Raw genomic sequence first — 26,274 nt, 5'->3', positions numbered from 1 at the left:
CGTCTTCCTCTACTCAAGTCTATCATCACAACGTCTTCCTCTACTCAAGTCGATCATCACAACGTCTTCCTCTACTCAAGTCTATCATCACAACGTCTTCCTCTACTCAAGTCTATCATCACAACGTCTTCCTCTACTCAAGTCTATCATCACAACGTCTTCCTCTACTCAAGTCTATCATCACAACGTCTTCCTCTACTCAAGTCTATCATCACAACGTCTTCCTCTACTCAAGTCTATCATCACGTCTTCCTCTACTCAAGTCTATCATCACAACGTCTTCCTCTACTCAAGTCTATCATCACAACGTCTTCCTCTACTCAAGTCTATCATCACAACGTCTTCCTCTACTCGTCTATCATTACAACGTCTTCCTCGACTCAAGTCTATCATCACAACATCTTCCTCTACTCAAGTCTATCGTCACGTCTTCCTCTACTCAAGTCTATCGTCACAACGTCTTTCTCTACTCGTCTATCATCACAACGTCTTCCTCTACTCAAGTCTATCATCACAACGTCTTCCTCTACTCAAGTCTATCATCACAACGTCTTCCTCTACTCAAGTCTATCATCACAACGTCTTCCTCTACTCAAGTCTATCATCACAACGTCTTCCTCTACTCAAGTCTATCATCACAACGTCTTCCTCTACTCAAGTCTATCATCACATCGTCTTCCTCTACTCAAGTCTATCATCACACACAACGTCTTCCTCTACTCAAGTCTATCATCACATCGTCTTCCTCTACTCAAGTCTATCATCACAACGTCTTCCTCTACTCAAGTCTATCATCACATCGTCTTCCTCTACTCAAGTCTATCATCACAACGTCTTCCTCTACTCAAGTCTATCATCACATCGTCTTCCTCTACTCAAGTCTATATCACAACGTCTTCCTCTACTCAAGTCTATCATCACAACGTCTTCCTCTACTCAAGTCTATCGTCACAACGTCTTCCTCTACTCAAGTCTATCGTCACAACGTCTTCCTCTACTCAAGTCTATCATCACAACGTCTTCCTCTACTCAAGTCTATCGTCACAACGTCTTCCTCTACTCAAGTCTATCATCACAACGTCTTCCTCTACTCAAGTCTATCATCACAACGTCTTCCTCTACTCAAGTCTATCGTCACAACGTCTTCCTCTACTCAAGTCTATCATCACAACGTCTTCCTCTTCCGAGGGACCATTACTCATAATACGGCGAACCCTCGGTGATATCTGCACCTCTCTGGCTCTGCCGGTGGTTCTTAACCACCACAAAGCAACCCAGTTTAACCCGCGCGGCTGAAGCGGGTTTAAGTACCCACCCTTTTCTAAAGTCGTCGATTACCTCCACGGACACCACGCTGTCAAGGTTACTGCTACCTGTCGTGTCTGAGTACAACACGTGTATTTCTCCGTGGATCAAATTCAGCAAAAACGTGGTTACGCTGCAGGGCACCGTGCACGCGAGGCTGGCGCTTCCCCTTCGGCAGCAACACAATCGTCCACGTTTCACACGGTCTACAGGCGGAAACGCGTCATCGGCGAGCAAAGGTTAGCCGCTGTTCGATCCATTATCATTTAAAAGAGAGCATAAAATTGAGAAACAGAGAGAAGGGGAAGGAAAGGACGGGATCGCCGTGCTTACCAAACCCACCGCAAGCCTCGTCAGAGAGCCCGAGCTTTACTGTCAGGCTCTGGCTGCGGCAGCTATGTGGGGGTCCTTGCGTGGTAAGGGGAGGAGGCACGTGAAGTCAAGGGTGCTGGGTGATGGCGGGCTAGCTGAGATGATTAGCATGGCCGGCCGCCGTCCCAGGCTCTGCTCATTGTTACAACGCTGCTGAATTAATCAGGCGTGTGTGCATCAGACCATCTCAAGAAGACACAAAACCGTCACACACACACACACATATATGTAGATACACTACCAGACTGGTGCACGATCGCATGTGCTACGTATGCACAACCGATGCATGCATTTGCAGAACAACCAGCTTGTTAACATACAAACAGCGGTGCAGTGCACTGCATGGCTCATGTATACCTAATAATCCGAGTCATGATTCGACTCTTTTCATCTCAAAAGTGATCAAGTTCATTCCTTTGGTCAGGCCACTCACCAGTGTGACGTTCATAATTCTTTTTGTTATAAAATTGGGGGGAGCAGTCAAAATGGGGGGGGGTAGCAGTCATTCTAACAGACTCCTAGTCTAGTTCAAGTTATTATGACTAACTCTGCGCTTCTAAACTTGAGTGAAAGTGGAGTGTTGGAAAAGTTAATCCCTTCATTCTACCCAGGGAGATATAGGAGCCTTTACGCAGAAATAGCAGTCCCGATGTTTAGTCGTAGGAAGGGAGGAAAGAAAGAGAGAGAGAGGGAACAAGAACGATAAGAGAGTACACTGATGTGGCCTGGTTTAAGGTTCCAGGGGGACAGAGACACGTTCGCATTTTCTCTGCAAAATGAGACAGGATGAGCCATTTTCACACACACACACACACACACACACACACACACACACACACACACACACACACACACACACACACACACACACACACACACAGCCACAGACAGCCACAGACACCTTCATCTAAGTGAGCCAGGAGAAGATTCACATGCCTGTAGTTGAAACAGCAGAAAACTTTGTGCCCCAGATTTAAAGCAGAACTCTCTCACTCATGTAACAGTTCACTGTTACCAGACCATCTCACTCATGTAGCAGTTCACTGTTACCAGACCCAGTCTCACTCATGTAGCAGTTCACTGTTACCAGACCCAGTCTCACTCATGTAGCAGTTCACCGTTACCAGACCCATCTTACTCATGTAGCAGTTCACTGTTACCAGACTCATCTCACTCATGTAGCAGTTCACTGTTACCAGACCATCTCACTCATGTAGCAGTTCACCGTTACCAGACCCATCTCACTCATGTAGCAGTTCACTGTTACCAGACCATCTCACTCATGTAGCAGTTCACCGTTACCAGACTCATCTCACTCATGTAGCAGTAGTCACTGTTACCAGACTCATCTCACTCATGTAGCAGTTCACCGTTACCAGACCCATCTCACTCATGTAGCAGTTCACTGTTACCAGACCATCTCACTCATGTAGCAGTTCACCGTTACCAGACCCATCTCACTCATGTAGCAGTTCACTGTTACCAGACCCATCTCACTCATTTAGCAGTAGTCACTGTTACCAGACCCATCTCACTCATGTAGCAGTTCACTGTTACCAGACTCATCTCACTCATGTAGCAGTTCACTGTTACCAGACCCATCTCACTCATGTAGCAGTAGTCACTGTTACCAGACCCATCTCACTCATGTAGCAGTTCACCGTTACCAGACTCATCTCACTCATGTAGCAGTAGTCACTGTTACCAGACTCATCTCACTCATGTAGCAGTTCACCGTTACCAGACCCATCTCACTCATGTAGCAGTTCACTGTTACCAGACCATCTCACTCATGTAGCAGTTCACCGTTACCAGACCCATCTCACTCATGTAGCAGTTCACTGTTACCAGGCCCATCTCACTCATGTAGCAGTTCACTGTTACCAGACTCATCTCACTCATGTAGCAGTTCACTGTTACCAGACCCATCTCACTCATGTAGCAGTAGTCACTGTTACCAGACCCATCTCACTCATGTAGCAGTTCACTGTTACCAGACTCATCTCACTCATGTAGCAGTTCACTGTTACCAGACCTATCGCACTCATGTAGCAGTAGTCACTGTTACCAGACTCATCTCACTCATGTAGCAGTTCACTGTTACCAGACCCATCTCACTCATGTAGCAGTTCACTGTTACCAGACCCATCTCACTCATGTAGCAGTTCACTGTTACCAGACTCATCTCACTCATGTAGCAGTTCACTGTTACCAGACTCATCTCACTCATGTCGCAGTTAACTGTTACCAGATCCATCTCACTCATGTAGCAGTTCACTGTTACCAGATCCATCTCACTCATGTAGCAGTTCACTGTTACCAGATCCATCTCACTCATGTAGCAGTTCACTGTTACCAGACTCATCTCACTCATGTCGCAGTTAACTGTTACCAGACCCATCTCACTCATGTAGAAGTTCACTGTTACCGGATCTCACATACTTCCAGTTATTTAGAGTCATTTCATTTCACTACATCTTTGTGCAACTGTCAAGTAAAGTTTGTGAATTGAATTTGTTTCTGTGTGTGTGTGTGTGTGGAGGCACAATATTGTATGACCACACACACGTGTGTGCTTGCATCTAACAGACAGCCTGACCCCTGACCTTATCCTGCTGTGAAGCTCTCGTTCCCATAGGCTGGGGGTTGTAGTCTACTCCTCTCTCTCTCTCTCTCTCTCTCTCTCTCTCTCTCTCTCTCTCTCTCTCTCTCTCTCTCTCTCTCTCTCTCTCTCTCTCTCTCTCTCTCTCTCTCTCTCTCTCACTGTGCTCTCCGCTGGTATAGCTGTTGCTCGGCCACCCATTCAGGGCTCAGTCACGGCCACTTAGAGCACAGCGGACTCAGGGATTCAGATGAGCTGTGATCCGATGACATGTATTTATAATGAGGGGCTGCGGGACATCTTTGTTGGACAGACACAATGTCAGGATGAGGGCCGAGGGAATGAGAGACAGTGAAGAGGGTGTAAAACGGGGAGAGGGGGCATACGAGAGGGAGGGGTGGGGAGTGGGGAGAGTAGGGGAGATCCCTCTCATGGGTGGGTATTCAGTTAGTCTTGCATCGCTCTCCCTCTCTGTCTTTCTCACACAGACACACAGACACACACACACACACACACACACACAGACACACACACACAGACACAGACACACACACACACACACACACACACACACACAGCCACACTCAGTCCGGCCTCCTCGAGCAGTAGAAGAAGAAAGTCTCCATTAGCACGAGAGTCTCATCTGACACCGACCCTGTTGAGTGAAAGAGCGACTACACAACAGAGTGGAGTGAGCTGGCATTGTGTTTCTCACGTCTTTGTGCGACACTCTTAGAAAGTTAGAGGACAACACGTGTTGTGGTTTGACAAAGAGGAGAAACGACCCACTAAGAGAAATACGTGAACGTGAACGCACAACTTCATGCATGTTGCACACGGTGAGCAGCAGAGCCACGCCACACTCCCAGTGCGTTGTACAACAGGAAGTGAGGCATCAGTCATGTACGTGATGTAACTGGCTGACAGCACGGAGTCACAAGTCAGAATCCAAGTCAAACTGATAGTCGCAGTAACACAAAGTAACGTCATGTAACGATGTTACTCACACACAGCCTGACTACACTCAGCACATGTGATGAGCATAAGTAAGCGTTTATTTACCCCGCTCCTGAGCAAGTTGTCGTCTGTGTGTGTGTGTGTGTGTGTTCGTTTGTGTGCCTTTGTGTGTGTGTTTGTTCGTGTGTGTGTGTGTGTGCGCGCGCCCCTGTATGTGTGTGTGTGTGTTCATGTGTGCCTGTATGTGTGTGTGTACGCCTGTGTGTGTGTGTTCATGTGTGCCTGTGTATGTGCCTTTGTGTTCATGTGTGTATGTGTGTGTATGAGTGTGCATGTGTATGCGTGTTATTGTGTGTGTGTATGTGTGTGTGTGTGTTATTGTGTATGTGTGTTATTGTGTATGTGTGTTATTGTGTGTTACTGTGTGTGTGTTACTGTGTGTGTGCGCGTGTGTGTTATTGTGTGTGTGTGTGTGTGTGCCTGTATATGTTGGTCTCTACAGTATAACATAGTATATAATCCTGTATGTATCTTATTCGTGGTCTTGTTGTTCTTCTTGCCCTTGTGTCCAGCGTGGTTATTCCGGGGTTGTTGTAATGTTGTAACATTGTCCACACTGTGTGTGACCTCTCACACGCCTCGCTCTCGGCTGCTTCTGAGATCTACACATTGTAACTTGTTAAAGATAAGAGTATCCACTGAGCAGCTTAGCTGAATATATGAGTGTGTGTGTGGGGGGGGGCAGGGGGGGGGTCACCAGACATGATCATGTTGACCCCCCTCCTCTGAATAGATTACCCTATTTTGGAGTCAGCGTGGGCAGCACCCAAGAGGTTGGGGAAGGCCCCTCATAATTGCCCCATGTCTGAAACGCTGCATTTATCCGGGGGTTGTAGTCTGGCGCTGATCTCTGGGTAGCAGGAGACCCCCGCCAGACCCTGGACTGGTTTTCCATGACTTCACACAGCGGGGCCATTAGGTGCTAAAGAAATAACCGCGATACCTCTTATGAAAATAAGTCAAATGATAAAATGAAGAAGAAAAGAGGGTAACTTGTTATATTTTGTGGTAGCCAAAAAAAAAATTATATACTATATATATATATATATATATATATATATATATATATATATATATATATATATGAACTCCCCCTGGCCTCTCTATAGGGAACAACACTGCTGAGTAAGGGTGTGTCTTGCAAGCTGACAATACTTCCCCATGGCTCGCTGGCTTGCTTTTTTTTTCTTCGTTGCTTTTTTTTTCTTCCACTGTTACTCCTTCCTTTCACATGAAAATCAAAATCTTGAGCTCCAGAAAGACACCACCCTTTTGGCTTAGAAGGGTAGAAAAACGAAGAAGACCCCCCCCCCTCATCCCCTCCCTCCACCACCACCACCTCATTTGAGGCGCTTTCCTGATGGGACCCTTATCTTCATCAGTCATGATGCTGCAAAACCAGACAGCAGAAACGTGTCTGGGACACGTGTGTGTGTGTGTGTGTGTGTGTGTGTGTGTGTGTGTGTGTGTGTGTGTGTGTGTCTGTGTGTGTGTGTGTGTGTGTGTGTGTGTGTGTCTTTGTCCGTGTGTGTGTGTGTGTGTGTGTGTGTGTGTGTGTGTGTGTGTGTGTGTGTGTGTGTGTATGTGTCCTGCAGTATAACTTTTGAGGGTCTCCACTGACTGTGCTTTCCCTCAACACTCACCCCAGACCTAGAGGTCAGGGGTGGATGAATGTAGACTCACTCGCTCACACACACACACACACACAGACACACACACACGCACACACACACACACACACACGCACATACACGCCGGCAGTTATAAGATCCACCCCTGGAGGAAGCCCCTGTAGTCTACCATTTTGCTCTTCTCATTTTTCTCCTACTCCATCTCTACCTGTGCTTTCACAGACCAAAACTGCTGCGTCAGTCCAATGACATTGCACCATCACACACACACACACACACACACACACACACACACACACACACACACACACACACACACACACACACACACACACACACACACACACACACAAATATTCTTACATAAAGGTGAACAGAGTATAGCCTGTGACTCATTTGCGAGTCCATTTCCAACATGTTTTTGCTCAGCTGTCATCATCTTTATCGTTGTGAAAATGGTAAAGGCCATTTTTGTCTCACCTGTCTGTTTGTTGTCTGCCTGTTAAACAGAGGCCGCTCCCTCATCCCTCGTTTTCTTTCTTTCTTTACAGGATCATTGTAGCCTGACTGACACCTCAGCCTTTGAGGACGGAGAATTCAGACTGCATGGGACCAGCTGGGCCGGAGGCCGCGGCATCGAGTCCGCTGGTTTCCACTGGATAGAGACACTTCTGGCTTCATCCTGTTCACACCATGCTTTTTTTTTCCTTTGGGGAAATACTGTAGAACAACATGTACTGTTGGAAGTGTGTAAGATGACCATTATAGAAAGAGTGACATGAGAGAGAGTGGGGGGGGTGTGATAACCCACAACATGTCGAAATCTTATTTTCAATGTTGTGGCTTTGCTTTGTTTTTGTTCCACCGTGCAGCCTTATAAATGAGATAGTTTTCTTTCAGTAATCTAACAGCCTATTATTTTCATAATAGGTTCAAAATGCAAATGATCTCTTATTATTATTATTGATATTATTATTATTGATATTATCATCAGTGTTCAGTGATTCAAATTTGTTTTTGTTGTTTTATAGTGTGTCTTTTATGTAAATTACAAGACTGATTTGGTTTGTCATTGCTGTTATTTCAGTTTTACTGTTGGCAGATTATTCCTGTTGTGTGTTTTTGCTACAAAACTCTGTAGTGATTCTGCAAGACTGGTAAGGACATTGTGTATAGTATTTCATACTTCATATGTCACGTCTTAGAAGAAGAGTGTTTCCTTTGTCGGTTGACAGTCAAAACTATCTCCCCACATTGTGCAGGGTACTAAATAAACTCTTTTTGCACTAAAATGAGATATTAGGATGAATTTATGTGCTCTCTACTGGGAGTATGACTTTAAAAATGTATTTTACCTGCTTCATACAATATATAACAATATCTACAATAAAGATGATGCTGGTTTTGAATTTGCTCTTGTGAACCGGTATGTGAATTTATTCATGTCACTCCAAACACGTTCAGCTATGAATAGTGAAAGTTTTCTGTGAATTGTGTCAAATTGTGAGTCTGAACATTTACATTGTGGTCTGTGTGTTGGTGTCTACTGGTTACACCTGCCGTCCATTTGATGACTTTCAGAATGAACATTTCCACTAAAATCAACAAAATACTATAGTCAGATGTCTAAAAAAAATCCAGGCTATTTGATAAATAAAGAAAACATCCACACACACACACACACACGTTTGTCCGGATAGATTTCTTGGACGCAACACTAGTTGTGATAGTCCCCCCCCCCCCCCAGCTTTTTCAGGTAGCAGGCCTTTTGTAGGTTTGATGTTTTCACAGCCCACTTAGTTTTATCCCGAGATTTGAACAGAATAAAAGAGAAAACTGGCCATAGACACCGTCAGTTTATACAGGCTAATTAATGTTAAAATAACACACAGTTGACCTTTATGAACCCTTTACTTTCATTATGTTGAATGTGCAAAACGTCTGCAACAGTCCTCATTTGTAGCGTAACAATTTGCCTCAAATTCAAACTCTTCATAAAACACGTTCCATGTAAACCAAACGTGGAGATTTGCTCAAAACAGATTCACACACACACACACACACACACACACACACACACACACACACACACACACACACACACACACACACACACACACACACACACACACACACACACACAACCAAACCCAGGTGAACAATTAATTTACAGGCTGTTGACGAGTTTTCGGTGGAAGTGCTCAGGAGGCCGGTCAGCGACTCTGAGGAACTGCGCTTCTATTTTCTGTTGTTTATCCCTCCCTTTTTCTGTGCAGATATCAGAAAGCTTACATCAGGAGAACATTTCCTCCCCTCCCCATATGCAAAGTTAAGCCTTTATGGCTTCGCCAAAATCCTAATCTTATTAAGACTGTATAGATTTATTTATTTTCAGTTCAGCCTGATTTAGCTAGCTTTTCCAGCAGCTGTCAATCGGCTAAACAGGCCACTTATCATTTTGGCGTGGGCTTTTTCATCGGATGCGTCCACAGCAAACATCCCCATCTGTTTTACTCGCTAATGGGATGAAGCAGCAACTCATCTCGGTCGGCTGGAGGTGGAGATAAAGTGACGCTGGTAGTTCATCGGCTCCTGTACTACAGTATGAGGGCTCAGCCTGTTAGCGTAGCAACACGTTTAGCTCCGCTCTATGAAGAAACGCTCGGGCGTCGTGGCTTCACACAGTGTGCGCGCGCGCGCGCGACATCATTTCAATAAATGCAAATCGGCGTTTCCCCCTACCTGGCATCGTGCCAAGTATCTATAGCAACCGCGTTTTCTGACGCCTCGTCTTCACCCGTTATACTCATTCGTTCAGCGTTTCTTTATTTGTTCATTTGTTCTCTGTCTGCTTTTGCCATTACCTTCCGTTTTTAATCTGTGCGCCGCCACTCAGCGCGTCGCATTGTTGCGTTTTAATGCGCGAAATGCGCCGCGTGAATAAAGTTTGATTGACTGATCGGTTGATTTACCCGTCCCTCTTCCGGTCTCTCGCTTCACTCTTTTTAATTTCCAGCAGACCGGCAGACCGAGTCAGTTCCAAGTTGGACCCGTTTCAAAATAAAAAAAACGAAATATTGTTTCTGTATAAAGAATAATGCGGTCAAAAATACGTTCGGTTTTTTTTTCTTTTCTGTTTGTTTGTTTAAAAAAATAAAATAAAATCACTCCATTCGCTTTGTTCTATTTTCCCCACTTAGTTTTGTTGTGACCGTGGGCGGATTTGACTGGTCCGCTGCGTTGTGGACTTCGGAGAGTCTGAGCTGGTCCGTCAAGGTCACGTTCAAACTGTATGTTAATGACAGGTTGACACAAGCCAACTCCAGCCTCGCTGCAGTGGCAGGGTGCAGTGCCCCCTGCAGGCCGTCTGTATTACTACTAATACACTATAAGAGGGCCACTACCAGAGATAGTACTGACATATTAGCAATTAGCATTGGTACATTCAGTGACACACAGGAAGTGACGTTGAATCTCATGTGCTGATAATTTGGGGGTTTGACACAGATCCCCACCAACTGAACAATTTCACACACTTGGCACAAGAGGACATTATTATTATTATTATTACTATCAATATTATCAGTAGTAGTAATATCAATATCGGTGGTAGTAGTAATATTAGCAGTTATAATAGTAGTGGTACATTAGTAGTAGTATAATTCATGGTCATATTTTGTTTATATGCTTCGAAATGGCTACTATACATGAAGTTCCCTTTGGAAGAATAAAGTGATCCTATTCTGTTCTACTGGTGGTTCTACTGCTGGGTTTCTGTTCTACCAGGCTGTCACTTACATTCGCCCGTTGTCGCAGGTCTGACACCTCCCTGATTGGAGGCTGGAGCAACAGCCCAGCAGGTGAATGTAATGACCTGCCTGGCAGAACAGAAAACCGGCAGCACGGTGGTACCCGAGCACCAGACTGCAGGTTTCTTCCACCGACCCGTTGGAGGAAAGAGCGCGTTCTCTGGGTTTCTGGTAATGTTGCGCCCTCTTGTGACGTCTTGACGTACTGCACGTTGTCGTGCAAGTGACCTTTTATGATTTCAGTCAGACACATACAAGTATTTTAAGGCCAGAAACCTGGGTGAGGATAACCAGTCATTCCTACAGCTTATGAATGATATTACAGATGCGATACCAGATAGCCAGTAGCTCCACGAGAAGACACAGTCAAGTCAGAATATATGTGTATGTCCCTAAACCGCAACTCAAGTCAGGCAGCTTCACAATCACATTACGCTTTCCAAAACGTGAAAATACAATGTGTGCAATGTACGACAACCTCCATCCTTCAGATGAGGAAAACCTCCACACATGCAGACAGGGACATCTGCGAAAGTGAAATAACAACAGGGGTGCCAGAATGAATTTCAACACCAAGCTTTATGCAACAACAGGTGATTCCTCTCTTAATGACACACCATCGTCACTAAAGACTGTACACAGATAGTAGTGTTAGCAGGTACACATTCTGTTGGCACAAATCAATAGAATTTTAGAAAAAGTATTTTTCCGTTAATGTGTTGAGACCACAGCAAAAAAAAATTAATTTTCTGTTAAAACATGCAAATACATTAATAGTGTGTCTGCAAATCTGTAGAATAACTGAACAATAGGGATTTTAAAAAGGTTTTTTTTTGGAACTTGCATCGCTTCAATTGAATCGTCTTAAGCATTCTTTCCAATTCATCCACTTTAAGGTTTTAGACACACACAAAAAAAAGAGCCTCACTTAAAAAGAAAAAATCAAATCAAATAAAAACCCTTCCCAAGGGGGGGGGGGAAGATTTGCACATTGGCATGTATTGATTGTCTGGGTTTTCCGGTTCTCGGTTAAACTGTTCACAGCAGTAGTATTAAAAGGTGACTTTTCTTGAAGAACCTTAGTGCACTTCACGACTGACTAGATATCAACGTTCCCGCTTATGTGAACAAACGTCCAAGAGTAAATATTCTTCAGAATGTTCCTTTAAAGTGTCACACCAACTCCTCTCTGACCTTATAGGAGGGCAATACACGGGGATGGGAGCGGGAGACGTTTTCAACTGGGCAGTGGTCGTAATTCTCACATCTGGTATCCACGTCGGTATGCGAGCCACGTTACATGCTGCGGCCGATGCTGCTCAGGAATATGCACGCGTCGTCTTCGGTGGAATCCCCCAAGAGGGGCTCAGGGGGATCGGCCGGGCGGGGGTCGGACAGAAACCGCCGCGCACGCCGTCATCCAACCCTGGAGAGGACCTCCGACGACTTGCAAGGCAGTATGATAAGAAACTGTGTAATATTCACATACGAGTACAGGACCTGAAGTAATACATTCAATAAGAGGTCAAAACAAACTTTGAACCCGTCATGTACCGTTCTTGAATATGTGAAGAGCGACACAACAACAGCAACCTGCAAGAGGTTTAGTGACAGTATTTCACAGTAAAAGCATTACTCTTGCTCACTAGGCACTTAAGAGTCAGTCAAGCTGAAATACAATTCATCACTGACCAACATGCTGCACAAAACCACTACAGGTTCATCATCAAATAGCTACTAAAACACTGATCCAACATCAGCTAAATATTTCCTTCCTTCCGGTAAAAGGAAGCGTGAAGGATGAGAAACGGACGGTGAACCGGGACACCAAGATGAACCTGAATCAGACAGGGGTTCGTGTAAACCTTCAGCCGTGTGACTGTACCACAGCATCATGAGTTGATGCAGTCTGCAAAGCAACGGGGGATGGGTTGGGTTGGGTGGTGGAGGGTGGGGATCCCTATATGCTGGCTGTCGAGGGACAGGTACATCATACTAAAACACCTTGCGCTGAGGATGAGTATGGCCCTGAAAAAGAAAACATTCGGGTGTGCGTCATCAGAACGCTACACTGACCCTGTTTCACTGGACGTTGGAGGAATACAATCACGACATCACAAAGTGGACATGGGGTGGATGGGAGAACGATGACGTCAGAGAGGCAGGTTGGGGACAGCTAAATCGGCGTAAAGTGTTTCTAAAAATGCTGAGCGGAACCTGAAAACATTACAGGTCAAAAAATACATAAATAAAATAATGCCATCTGCAAATAAAAGAGTGGCATATCAGCTCTCATAGGCTCGACTCTCGGGGCCGGACAAGTCTGAAACGCCCTTTTTTTCAAATGGGCAAAACTCCCTGGCAGTACCTGTGTTTGATTTGGGACCAAAGTCACCCACATGGCCTGGCTGAATGGGGACAGTGCTGAACCTCTACTACCCCCTACTGCACATGGCTGTGCAGCACCCTTCCAGCCTGAGTAAGTGGTGGTCTAAATATGGACACCGCGGACGTCATTCAAGGCCACTGGCCCTCATCAGTCAAAGCAGACATGTTGCCGCACTATCTGCCCCACACCGCTAAATGGGACCTGACACCCCGTCATACCATGCATAGATGTCAACGTGAGAGTTCTATAGACGTTGTGATTAAGTGCGGAACTAAACAGAGATATTGAGAAACAACATTTAAGCATGTTGAATGATGGCACGCCAAGTACTGGCGTTGACCATCAGTGGATGAGTGCACATCTTCAGTCAGGTTAGTCTGTTAGTCTCATTACTGCTACAGAGTCTCTTTGTGGATATCCAAAAAGGGAAAATCCACAAGGAACAGAGCAGGTTGAACAGGTTAGTCCTGCAATCATGACCAGTCAAAATCTGTACATCAACAGGTCTCTCACAAAACTAGAAACAGAAGAGGTATGACTTTGCAATGGAGCCATCAAAAGAGAAAATGCCCAAATTTCAAATGTCGTTATAATTGTAAAATGACAAATAAAGCTCTATTCTAATTTCTCAGATTGGCAGTACACGTGAGACCAAACTGATGGACAAAAGGATGGGATGGTAGCCAGGGGTCATTCAAGGTAATGTGGGCACGCATTACACTTCATTTCTGTTGGCACTGGAGGTTAACAGGGGGGAAAAATCCCTCCAAAAAAACGGTCCATATCAACAACACTGAATGAGTCCACTAAGGGAGTCTAATTCGCAGACACTGCAGCAGCTAGCAGTTTAGTCTCATGGTAAGGCTTTGATTCTTTGATTTTAGGAACTTTTTTTTAAATCACAGATATCAATTAAATTGTCGAATATCACAGGAATTGCACTAATTCTGCTTTGGGTTGGATTTTTGCCATAATGTCATTACTCGAAGAACTTGTGTGGTTGTAAAAACACCATCACAAGTCATATTATCAGCTTTGCCAAGGTAATCTTTCTACAAATACACATCTAGACATCCTTTGGTATAATTCCTTAAAACAAAATCAAACACAGAATTATATATCAAAGGGACATATTTCAGTCTGACAAACCACATCAAACGCATGTTAGAAGTCAATAGGAGATTGGCAATCTATGCTGAGTGGGTAAAGTGTCTGCTTTGGGCAGACCCCCTAAAGGCAAAGGGGAGTCCCGTGTGAACCTCCAACCGTACAGGTCTTGGGGTACACAGCGGCAGCTTCGTTGTCCTTTATGTGCAAACAACATACAAGCAAACACACACATCAACTCACTGAGCATATTGCACTTGACTGTACATGAGGACAGTGTGTACAGGGTATTTTGTACCATCCGCCACAACTCAGGTACACCGGGTCTGTGTGGCCCCACACACAAACATTACGCAGGAAATTACACCGATCAGCCAAAAAACATTAAAACCGCTGACAGGTGAAGAGAATAACGTTGGTTATCTCGTTACAATGGCACCCGTCAAGGGGTGGGATATATTAGGCAGCAAGTGAACAGTCCAACCTTGGGGGTCGTCCCAGGTCGTCCTCTGTGCAGAGTTTGCATGTTCTCCTATGTCTGCGGTGGGTTTTCTCTGGGTGCTCCGGTTTCCCCCACCATCAAAAAGATACACACATGTTAGGGTAAGTGCTCCTGTCTGTGCCCCTGACAGAGGCATGGCAAGACAAACTGGAGTTGGTCCCCAGGTGCTGCACAGCAGCTGCCCACTGCTCTAAGCTACACAGCTAGGATGGGTTAAATGCAGAGCAGAATTTCCCTATGGGGATCAATAAAGTATCTTTCTCAGTCAATTCCTGAAGTTGATGTGTTGGAAGCAGGAAAAGTAGGCAAGTGTAAGGATCTGCGTGACTTTGACAAGGGTGAAATTGTGATGGCTAGACGACTGGGTCAGAACATCTCCAAAACAGCAGGTCTTGTGGGGTGTTCCTGGTATGCAGTGGTCAGTAACTACCAAAAGTGATCCAAGGAAGGACAACCGGTGAATCGGCGACAGGGTCATGGGCGCCCAAGGCTCATCGACGCGTGTGGGGATCGAAAGCTAGTTCTGATCCCACAGAAAAGCTACTGTAGCTCAAACTCCTGAAAAAGTTCATGCTGGCAATGATCAACAGGTGTCAGAGCACACTGTGCATCACAGCTTGCTGCGTATGGGGCTACATAGCCGCAGACTGGTGCCCATGATGTCAGAGTGCTCATGAGTGTCAGAACTGGACCATGGAGCAATGGAAGCAGGTGGCCTGGTCTGATGAATCATGTTTTCTTTTACACCATGTAGATGACCAGGTGCGTGTGCGTTGTTTACCTGGGGAAGAGATGCCACCAGGATGCACTATGGGAAGAAGGCAAGCCGGCAGAGCCAGTGTGATGCTCTGGTTAATGTTCTGCTGCGATACCTTGGGTCCTGGCATTCATATGGATGTTACTTTGACATGTACCACCTATCTAAACAGTGTTGCAGTCTAAGTACACCCCTTCATGGCAACGGATGGCAGTGGTCTCTTTCAGCAGGATAATGCGCCCTGCCACACTTCAAACATTTTTCAGGAATGGTTTGAGGAACAAGACAAAGAGTTCACGGTGTTGCCTTGGCCTCCAAATTCCCCAGATCTCAATCCAATCGAGCACCTATGGGATGTGCTGGAAAAAAGTCCAATCCATGAAGGTCCCACCTTGCAACTTACAGGACTTAAAGGATCTGCTGCTAACGTTTTGGTGCCAGATACCAGAGGACACCTTCAGAGGTCTTGTGGAGCCCATGCGTCGACAGGTCAAAGCTGTTTTGGTGGCTCGAGGGGGACCTGCATGATATTAGGCAGAGGGTTTTAATGTTTTGGCTGATCGGTGTACATTAACACTGCCCACGCATCCTGAGCCAACACACAGAAGCCAAGTGGTAACACACTTGGCTTTCAGCTCCTTGGCTATGCTCGCGTTGCACCCTCAATCCTTTTACTTTCTCGGAGGACCCATGAAGCTTGTCGCTGATGTCCTGCTCTCCCTCGTCTCTCTCTGGTTGTTATCGAACTGCATAGCCCATCTGCTGCAGCTTCCTCAGCAGGATCTGAGTGAGGTCAAAGGTTGTGAAGCTTATTCCCACCGCAATGGGCCCCTTGACCCAGTTCATACTGAGACCTTTGTAAAGTCCGCGGATCACTCCCTCCTCAGCCATGATTTCCCGCATGGTGCCAAAGATGGTGCCATATGTGTGACCTGTGACCCCCGCGGTTTGCATGCGGCGCCGTACCACGTCCAGAGGGTATGAGGCCGATTGGCCAAGGAGGCCGGCACAGGCTCCAAAGGCCAGGCGCTCATATGAGTAGGGCTGTGGACGACCACTTCGCTCTAGGAGGAAGAAGGAGTAAATTCAGCAATCATGGTATGTTTGCATGTGGAATATGAAGGGACAAATGACTGGACAGGACGAAGCTGAACTTAGAGGCTACTAGAGCAATACCTGCATGCAGCTTTTTCAGTGTTTCATAGGTGAAGAAGCTGAGACCAGCGTAGGGCATAACACCCAGGATGGTGGGGGTGAACCCTCGATACAAAGTCTTCAAGCCCTCTTCTCGAGAGATCCGTACAAACACATGCAGGATGTTACTGTACCTGGACAGAACGGAGACCAGGAAAAAAGAGGAGTGTGAATGAGGTATTGGTCATTTATATTGTTGCACAAGAACAAAAATCAATAACTCTTAACACGTAGCATAAACCTGACATGTCTTAAGGCTACAAACCTGAAGACCTACCTGCAAACAAATGTCCTTTTCAATACTTTAATACTTTCTACCGCAGATATTTAAATTAGGAACACTTATTTAGCAGCTCATTTCAATGGTTACTGTCAGATGAGACTTTCCAGAGAAATATGAAATGGCGCATATCGTTCTACATCTTCACCATCACAGTCAAGCGCAGATGAATAAGGTAAGCAGTGGCTAGCTTGAAGAAGTGAAGCTGTTGACCAGACCAAGCTCACAGTAGACCTTTACCTATAGGGATGGGACAAAACATGATTTTATCGTGGATCGCGGTTAAAAAACACTCGCGAAGTGTATCGTGGTGAATTTCCATTATCGGGATAATGGTAAATATCCCCACGAGTGACTTGGAAAAGCTGTCTAGCTTCGCTGTCTCTCTGCTCGGCATGCTGGGAGTTACGTACCGTAAACAATTTACGCTCACACATGCGCTGACAGATCGGGTATGTGCCGCGGAGTTTGGACGGTGCAGTATTTCTAACTTCGGTGTTATTTTTCCTCCCTTTTCTCCATCTGTCCTTCCTGCATGAGCAGGTGTTTCTTCTGTTTGTTGGCTGATGGGTGACTGTCCTGCCGTTTTTTTTTTTTTTTTTGCTGGTTGTTTTGCAAAGGAATGGCTTCCTCCGAGACGCTACTTCACGTCCATCCATTATGGGATCCGGATCGTCCCACTGGACCCCAGCGTGGCGGTGGAAGAGGTTTTGCTGGCCATAGGAGAGCAAGTTGTGATTGTGATTACCTGATGGGTGTTGGCGAGAGTCTTCGGTCCTTGTTTAGTTTTTCCACTTAAAAAAGGACGTTCGTTAAAACCCAGTATAAGGCTGGACCTCACGACTACCTTTAGAAAACGGTTGTTTGGACCGTTGTTTGGACATCGGTTCCGTGAACAGCAGCTGTACTGGACAGCAGCTTTCAAACCCTGATTATTTATACAGTTAAATAATGCCAATTTGTTTATTTTTTATATGACATAATTACCTGGTTACAATCACTGCTGCCATGATCACTGGAAAGTCTGGGTGTGACGCGCCTTATAAATGCACTTCAGCTACCACCAACCCTCTGAAGATGCTAATCATTCCACTCTAACTGCGTGTGGCTATTAGCGCTGGCGTTTGTGAATTGACCTTTCGCAAAGTACCGCCCCAGAACGGTGCTTGTCCAATCCTACCTTAGCAACGGTCCGTCAAGCTTTCAAACACACAGCAAAATGCTGAAACGGTGTGCCTATGGGATCTGCAAATCGGATACTAGATATCTGAAAAGTTTGGAGGGGGTGTAATTTTCTTTCCCTTCCAGAAACTCAGAACGCAAGAAGCGCAATGTCGGCAATAGATTTGGCAGTATAGCAGACCCCATGGCTAGCTTAATCCATCCAAAATCAACAAAAATACCTGTCTGCTCCGAGCTAAGCTTGCTACTAGCTATTATTGATAGCTAATACAGCTAACGTATTATTACTGTTACTTTTACCCACACAATGCGCTGATTTCTTCCTTCATGTTTTGGTGTTTTCCGGCTACTTCCTGGATAGTTCTGAAAAGCTTGACGGGCATAGCAACAGTAACTAAGGGGGGCGGGACTTTGCGAAAGGTCAATTGGACTTTTTTGCAGTGAGACGTCTCAGCAGTATCCACAAGCAGCAATACATTACGCTCGCTAGCTAGTGTGCGTACCGCTGCGCTGGTTCACGGCCAACAGGGAAACTCCCACTTCCGCGTTAATTAGCCACGTCGTTGATCGGCCAACCAATTGCGTAACTTCAGTGACATCATTGGTCGCCGCTGGCTGGAACCATCGTTGGTCACCTGATTCAGCAGCCCAATCGTGTCAAACTGATCACTCAGTCACTCTAACTACAGTCACTCAAGTCTGTTAGTCAGGAACATATGCGTTTGTAGGGCTGGCCCTGCTGGCCGGTCTGGCCAAAAAGATGTGTCCTGTCTGTGATGCAATAAAAATACTTGTTTATTAACAAAATGTCAGGTAAGTTGATTCCAGTATGTTTTAGTGCTATTTTAAAAAGCTTTAAGCATATTTTGATGATTATTGGGATAATATCGTGAATCGCAATTATTTTGACCAGGATAATCGTGACATGAAATTTTCATATCGTCCCACCCTATAATTCAACATCAATAACTAAAAATAGAGTAAAGGTGCTGGCACAACAGTACCGACAACTCTGTTTAATTTCAAATGGATACCGGGGATTTAGAGGGGTCAAGTACAGACTCAGTCAATACTACCATAGGTGCCGGGTCAGTAAGTTAAACAACAGTCTTCAGGGTTGTAGGTTTAAATTCTTTGACCTTTCTTGCTGCCAAAGTGGTCACTGGTTATTTTGCTTTCAACAATGCAAAAAGGTTGCTTATGACATGAGCGGTGCTTAAACTATAAGCTGCTGAAGCACCAGAGGGGCCCAACTGTGAAACTACAAAAGCAAAAACCATGTGCAGAACCTGACTTCAATCACAAACTTAGAATTTTTACTTTATTTTCTGCAGTTTGACACTTCAATTTTCACACTACGGGCAACCATCATTTCAGTAACTTTAGGAGTCGGTATCTTAAAATGATTATTCTCAGTCCGTGATTGTCCTGGTCTGAGTTTGAACTAATAATCATCAGTGGTCGTGTATAAACACAAGAGGATCATCTTACATCTCCTTGGGTGTGACGGCCATTCTCGCCCGCACCATGTCCAGAGGGTAGGTCAGCATGGCTGCCGTGGTACCAGCCATGGAGCCGGCCAGTAACCTTGGAAACGGAGGCAGGGCTCTGCGGCAAAAGGCAAGGACACAAAGAGCTTCTTCACCTAATTTATCTTGTATATTTTAATTGCTCCGTGTCAAGGACATCTTGGAATTATAGTAAACGTTTTTTGAACCATATTGGTCTGTAAATCGTTAACCCAATCATAAAGGACACTTAAGGCGCCGCTTTTGAAGGAGGATTTTGAATGAAACCTCAGGACATTACTCTTAACCAGTGGTAAGTAATAAAACCAACAGCTACTCACTTCCCCTGGAAGCCATAGTAGCCTCCTAGCAGTCTCTTGTATTGCTCATGGGCACAGAACTGAATAGCAGCATAGGGAATGACTCGAACCATGGTAGCAGAGTTTCCCCTCCACAAGCTGAAGAAGCCATCCTTTAGGTAGGTACGGTAGATCAACCTGTAGGCCTCCTGGACATGCAGTATTTGCAAGGGCACACACGCACGCACACACGCACACACACACACAATGAGAAATCTCCCTCTTAAGCATTAAACTGAATACATAATCCAATAGTTGATTCACTGGTTTTAAATTTGGTTGGGAAAACATTTACACATTTTTTGCTTATGCTTCTAACAGACAACTCCCACACCCCTGTAGAGGTGATTTTATCACCAAACAACCCTTGAGAAATGTGTAATGTCTATCAGAGCAAACCTACCTTGGCAGAGAATCTCGCTGAGGACACTGAAAATAAAAACCCAATAAAAACAATGAGGTCAAAGGGCAACAAAACAGAGTGTTCCAAACAATAATGTGCTACTCAGCAACTATTGACTCATGTTTGCAAGTTCTGTTTTTGTACTACAATCAGCTAAGCCTCCAAATATTCAGACTGTGCAGGCTATGCCAAGATTTACTGCCCTTACAGGGGAACTAAAATATAAAGGATCCTGTGTCACTCTTTTGTCACTTGCCTTGGAATATGATTTTGGTTCTATCCAATGGGGCTACAGCTGTCTTTGCCACAGCTCCTGCTAAAGCCCCAGAGAGGAGTGAGTTGAGAACCGACCGGGTCTGTTTTAGGCCCTGCACACAGAGAGAGACAAGGGCATTCTGAACCAACTGGTAACTGGTAATCAACAACAAAAAAAGCATAACCCAGGGACATCATTAAGTTAAACAACAGTATACTGAATCTGAATCTGGTATACTAAACCCGTATACCAGATTCAAAACAACCCTGACACTACAAAAAAAAAAAGTAAAAAAATACCCAATGAACCGCTAACCTTAAAGATTGCCATGATCCGCTGGTGCCTTTCATGACCCCAGCTGTGTTTGAGTTACAGTTGATCATTAAACTAGGCCACATAAGACAAATGGATGGCATCTGCCCAACCAACTCAGGCAGAATAACTCAGAAATGGGCCCAGAAATGATTGCAGCAACCAGCGACTCAGGGGTCATTCCTGACTGAGACTGTTTAGGTAACAGCAGACAAGCGACACAGAGGAAGCTGTGAAGCGGTCTAGCACGACACATTTCCTCTCTCTAATGCATACAAATAGCCACACGCACACTGTCCCTGTCCCTGTCTTAGGATGTCTCACAAAGCGACCAGTTTGCCGGAATAACGCATACAGTGCTGGTAACAATAGCCCACTGATGGAAACATCTACAGGGGGCAAGAGCAAGACATCATCAAACAACTCCTCTTTACAGCACAGACCCACCATTAGAGGATGGGGATGCCTTGATAATGAGGGCTGATGCATTGAACTCCACAAGAAGGAAAACGTTAAAGACAAAATTGCAGCCATTGCATGAGCTCTTCAATTTCCAAGAGGACACAACTTCCCATTTGCATGTTCAACGCAAAATTACAGGGCAGCAGTTAGGCTAGTCAATATACCGTCGAAATCTAAATGAGGGCTTCCTGAAAATTGTAAGTGTGTTAAGCAGCTCGACACGTAAGAGTGGGAGGAAAAGGGGGATTATATCGATCGGCTCTGGCTTGGCTATTTACCTCTGATTCACCGGAGGAGGCCCTAGGCTGCACTTCTCTCTGTGCGAGTGCTGCCTGGTGCTGCTGGACTCCATTCCCCATTCCCGAGGTCTACACACAGGTGCCGCCGATGCTGCTCATGTAGTCCAGCCACGAGGAGGCAACAACGTCAGGTGCTGTGAGTTTAAGAATAAGGAGGTAAAAGGATAAAGCGTGCAGAGCAGGATTAGTTGCCTCGTATTAGATGAAAAATATGACTGGATGAAAAATGTTGCCAAATTGGCATCTAAAAAATGTCAATAAATAAAGATGACTTAGTTTGAATTCAGAGGAAGCCATGTAATTTACAGTGTATAACCATCTGAGTCGATCCCTGTGATTAGCAACGAGGGAAACTTTCCACTTAAACAATGGTTTCCATTCTGCGTTGGGTCCAAGTGTGTCCTGACAGGAAGCACTTGAAAGCATAAAACTGACAGCAATGGTGTATTGTTTTTTATGAAGAAAATGTTCAATAAAAACATAAAACTTAGGACAAGTGGTTTTCTAGATAGTCTAGTGACTCCTGTGCAAATGGCACACCCGTCAAGGCTATAAAAAGGCACTGAGCAAAGTGGAGCTATGTTACCCACAGCATATCTATCCCTAAGCTGACAAAGATGGAGACTTCTGGGTGAAGGGTGTCTGTCCAAGCAGTCAGGAAAATCCCAAGCACAAAATTCTTTATGCTTTATCCTTTCATTTCCATAACGTGTCTCTCCATCTCAAATGTACTCACACACGCAAACCAGCACAGAAAACTCTAAAATATTAATAACAACTTTGAAAAACCAGGAAAGCCTACTTACCCAATCAGTAAAGACTCGGTGATATCTGTGTGAGAGGATCTTGAGCAGACATCTCACTTGCAACAAGGATGTTTTTCCGTGAGCTAATCATTATTATCCAGAATCACCTATTCTTAAACACCAGGTCGAAGTACCTTTTCTTACAGTGAGGCGAAACGTAAAGCTAGATAGAGTGTGATGAGACAAGGGTGCAAACAGAGGGGCTTCTGAAAAGCTGGGTAGTCATGGGCAACTAAATCTGGCATCCCTTCAACAGGGATCCGAGCCAGGTAGTGGAACAAAAAAACTTAACACTCGAGCTCCTCTGCCCTTATTTCAGCCCGCCTCTTCACTCACAGCTCTCTTCACTCCTTTCAACACTTTCCACCGAACCTCCCCCCGCATGCCTATCCTTTTACAGTTCTTGATCTTTGTCATTAAGCTCCTTTGGTGCCCATGGATTTCAGTTGGGGACCAAATGAAGATTCACCTCATTTGTAATTACCACAGCGTCACGTCAGTATCATGTGTCCACTTCACACAAAGCATTGTAAAAATAGACCAGTCAATATATATTAGTTGTGATGGCACAAAAGATCGCCTGATCAGCTCCTGCCATGAAAAATGACTCGACTTAGTACTGCCTTTCATCAGAGATGTCTGAATTGTTTTTTTGTTTTTTTTCTTCTTCTTTCTTCTCTTTGTGGCATCGCCTAGTACATGATGTCAATAAATACATTATTAGTTACTACTGCTAAAAATGCAGTGCACCAAATCAGCCTGGGTGGTCTGACCTACTATTTTCAAAGTCATGTTGGCGTAATTATTTAGGAGGATTGGTTTACAATAATATACACTGCTCAAAAAAATAAAGGGAACACCTAGAAACACAATATAGACCTCGATGAAGGAAATATTTCAGCTGAAAATCTTTATTTATTAGACAGAGGAATGTGTTTAGAACAAAATAACCTAAGAATGATCAATGGAAATCAAAATCATTAGTCCATTAAGGTCTGGATTAAGAATCATACTCAAAATCAAAGTGGAAAATGAGAACATAGGCTGACCCAACTTCTGTGGAAATTCTTCAAGACGATTCAAAATGAGGCTCAGCAGTGTGTGTGGCCTCCATGTGCCTGTATGCACTCCCTACAACGTCTGGGCATGCTCCTGATGAGACGACGGATGGTCTCCTGAGGGATCTCCTCCCAGACCTGGATCAGGGCATCGGTCAACTCCTGGACAGTCTGTGGTGCGACATCGCGTTGGCGGATGGTACGAGACATGATGTCCCAGAGGTGCTTGATTGGATTCAGGTCTGGGGAACGTGCAGGCCAGTCCATAGCATCAATACCCTCGACATACAGGAACTGCTGACACACTCTGACCACATGAGGACGAGCATTGTCATGCATGAGCAGGAACCCAGGGCCCACTGCACCAGCATATGGTCTGACAATGGGTCTGAGGATCTCATCCCGGTACCTAATGGCAGTCATGGTACCTCTGGCGAGCACGTAGAGGTCTGTGCGGCCCTCCAAGGATATGCCTCCCCAGACCATCACTGACCCACCGCCAAACCGGTCATGCTGGAGGATGTTGCAGGCAGCAGAACGTTCTCCACAGCGTCTCCAGACTCTCTCACGTCTGTCACATGTGTTCAGTGTGAACCTGCTCTCATCTGTGAAGAGCACAGGGCGCCAATGGCGAATCTGCCAACCAAGATGTTCTCTGGCAAAGGTCAATCGGGCTGCACGGTGTTGGGCTGTGAGCACAGGCCCCAATTGTGGACGTCGGGCCCTCATACCATCCTCATGCATTCTGTTTCTCACTGTTTGAGCAGAAACCTGCACATTAGTGGCCTGTTGAAGGTCGTTTTGTAGGGCTCCGGCAGTGCTCCTCCTGTTCCTCCTTGCACAAAGGACCAGATAACGGTCCTGCTGCGGGGTTGTTGCCCTCCTGCGGCCCCCTCCACGTCTCCTGGTGTACTGGCCTGTCTCCTGGTACCTCCTCCATGCTCTGGACACTGTGCTGGGAGACACATCAAATCTTCTTGCCACAGCACGCACTGATGTGCCATCCTGGATGAGCTGCACTACCTGAGCAACTTCTGTAGGTTGCAGATACCGCCTCATGCCACCTCTAGTGGTGAGGGCACTAGCAAAATGAAAAACTAACCAAAGATCGGCCAGAAAAGATGAGGACAGGCAAATGGTCTGTGGCCACCACCTGCAAATCCATTCCTTTTATAGGGGTTGTCTTGCAAATTGGCTAATTTCCACCAGGTGGAAATTAGACAATTTGCCAACAGGTGAAATTGATTCACAAATCAGTGTTGCTTCCTAACTGGACAGGTTGATATCTAAAAAGTGTGATTGACTTGGAGCTACATTGCATTGCTTATGTGTTCCCTTTATTTTTTTGAGCAGTGTACATATGACCATAGCCAGGATTTAGTCACATCCTTGCAACATCAAGTCTTAACATGACCCTTGTGTCAACACCAATCGACCAAACAAGCCTTTCAGTTTTAGATCTGTTTCCCCCCCTCTCCCCCCCCCCCCTTAAATTTCGCCTTCTTTTTTCTTTTTTTTTTTAAACTCACTGGCTTCTAGTCCTCTGGTTACCATAACATGGCATACTACAATATTCCAATTAAACCTGGAAGAAAAGTAACCCCCTCCCCCCCGATCCCTTACCTTGGAGATTTCTGACACCACTCGCCGATTTCAACCACTTAACAGTTTGAATAGCGTCTCTCTGACTGGGTGTTATCTGGAGTCGCTAGCGAGGCTAACGGACCCCTGCTGCCGAGCCGACCAGGTTAGCTAACGGCAGGGCGCTTGTATCTCTTCGCTGATATCGCGTTGTGGCTCCCGAAACAACTAGCGGCACATTTAAATGTCATTACCGGTTCCTCTCGAACCGGAGAACCCCCGTCTCCCGCACACTTCTCGGATTCACTGCCCCGGCAGCGACTTCGGGTGAGTCGTAACGTCCACGCCGTTATCTATGTGTCGTAACCAGCCCGCTGTCACCGAGGCTGCGGTCGCTAACCCGACAAGGGCGAGCAGGAGTGCATTGTGGGAAATGGAGTCCGTGTCCGGGTGGGCGCGGTGGGATAGGTCAGTCAGAGGGGGCGTGAGCGGGAGACGGGATTCGATGGCGTACTACTGTGGTTTTAACTGGGGGTTGTTGTTGTTTTTTTTAACATTCTCCCACACAAAATTAAACGCAACAAATACCGCCACACTGTCTTACTGCGACAACTGGTGTGTTACCGTAGCGAGGCGGAGGCACCAAAAACGAGTTTTAGTTCTCATAATGGAAAACGTCACGGCGTGAGGCGCCCAGACGAAACAGAAAGAGAGAAACGCGACGCTAGGATAATATTAATATAACCGGTTATTTTTTTGCCCGGTGCGGGATTCGATACGAAGTGTATTGCACCACAAGGCGACATCACTAACCGCTCGGCTAAGGGCTCAAACCCGTTAAATACGGGCTAACGTGTCTTACTAGTAGTTTACAGAAATTAGTTGCGCTGGTTTGCACAAAACTATAATGAAAAAACCAAATTGTACAGTTCGCTTCAGTTTAGCCGCTCTATAAAAATCGTGTCTTTCTATTTAAGGTTTGTCAAACGCAAATATGCTGCAAAATGTGAACACACAAAAAAAATAAATGAATAAATACAAATAATATAAAGTAAGCAGACCACTGATATCTACCAGGGCTAG

General features: G+C 45.4%; 1 protein-coding gene across 2 annotated transcripts; it reads right to left on the bottom strand.

Moving 5' to 3' along the window:
• Positions 1-11,305: 11,305 nt before the first annotated feature.
• On the bottom strand, positions 11,306-25,540 carry slc25a42 (solute carrier family 25 member 42). Of its 2 annotated transcripts, XM_056292917.1 has the most exons (9): positions 25,234-25,540; positions 22,553-22,577; positions 21,726-21,880; positions 20,674-20,785; positions 20,418-20,443; positions 19,997-20,163; positions 19,639-19,755; positions 16,668-16,819; positions 11,306-16,555 (listed from the first exon to the last, which is right to left on the bottom strand). In XM_056292917.1, exons 3-9 carry the CDS (start codon positions 21,804-21,806, stop codon positions 16,230-16,232), a joined length of 981 nt encoding a protein of 326 aa, XP_056148892.1. In that variant the 5' UTR covers positions 21,807-21,880; positions 22,553-22,577; positions 25,234-25,540; the 3' UTR covers positions 11,306-16,229. The 2 variants fall into 2 exon arrangements, with proteins under 2 accessions (XP_056148892.1, XP_056148891.1); XM_056292916.1 differs by lacking the exon at positions 22,553-22,577.
• Positions 25,541-26,274: the final 734 nt, after the last annotated feature.

This window comes from Lampris incognitus, chromosome 14 (genome assembly GCF_029633865.1).
Source record: "Lampris incognitus isolate fLamInc1 chromosome 14, fLamInc1.hap2, whole genome shotgun sequence".
NCBI classification, from domain to species: domain Eukaryota; kingdom Metazoa; phylum Chordata; class Actinopteri; order Lampriformes; family Lampridae; genus Lampris; species Lampris incognitus.
The sequence above is the reverse complement of the archived record's forward strand: the minus strand, read 5'-3'. Positions and strand labels throughout refer to the sequence as shown.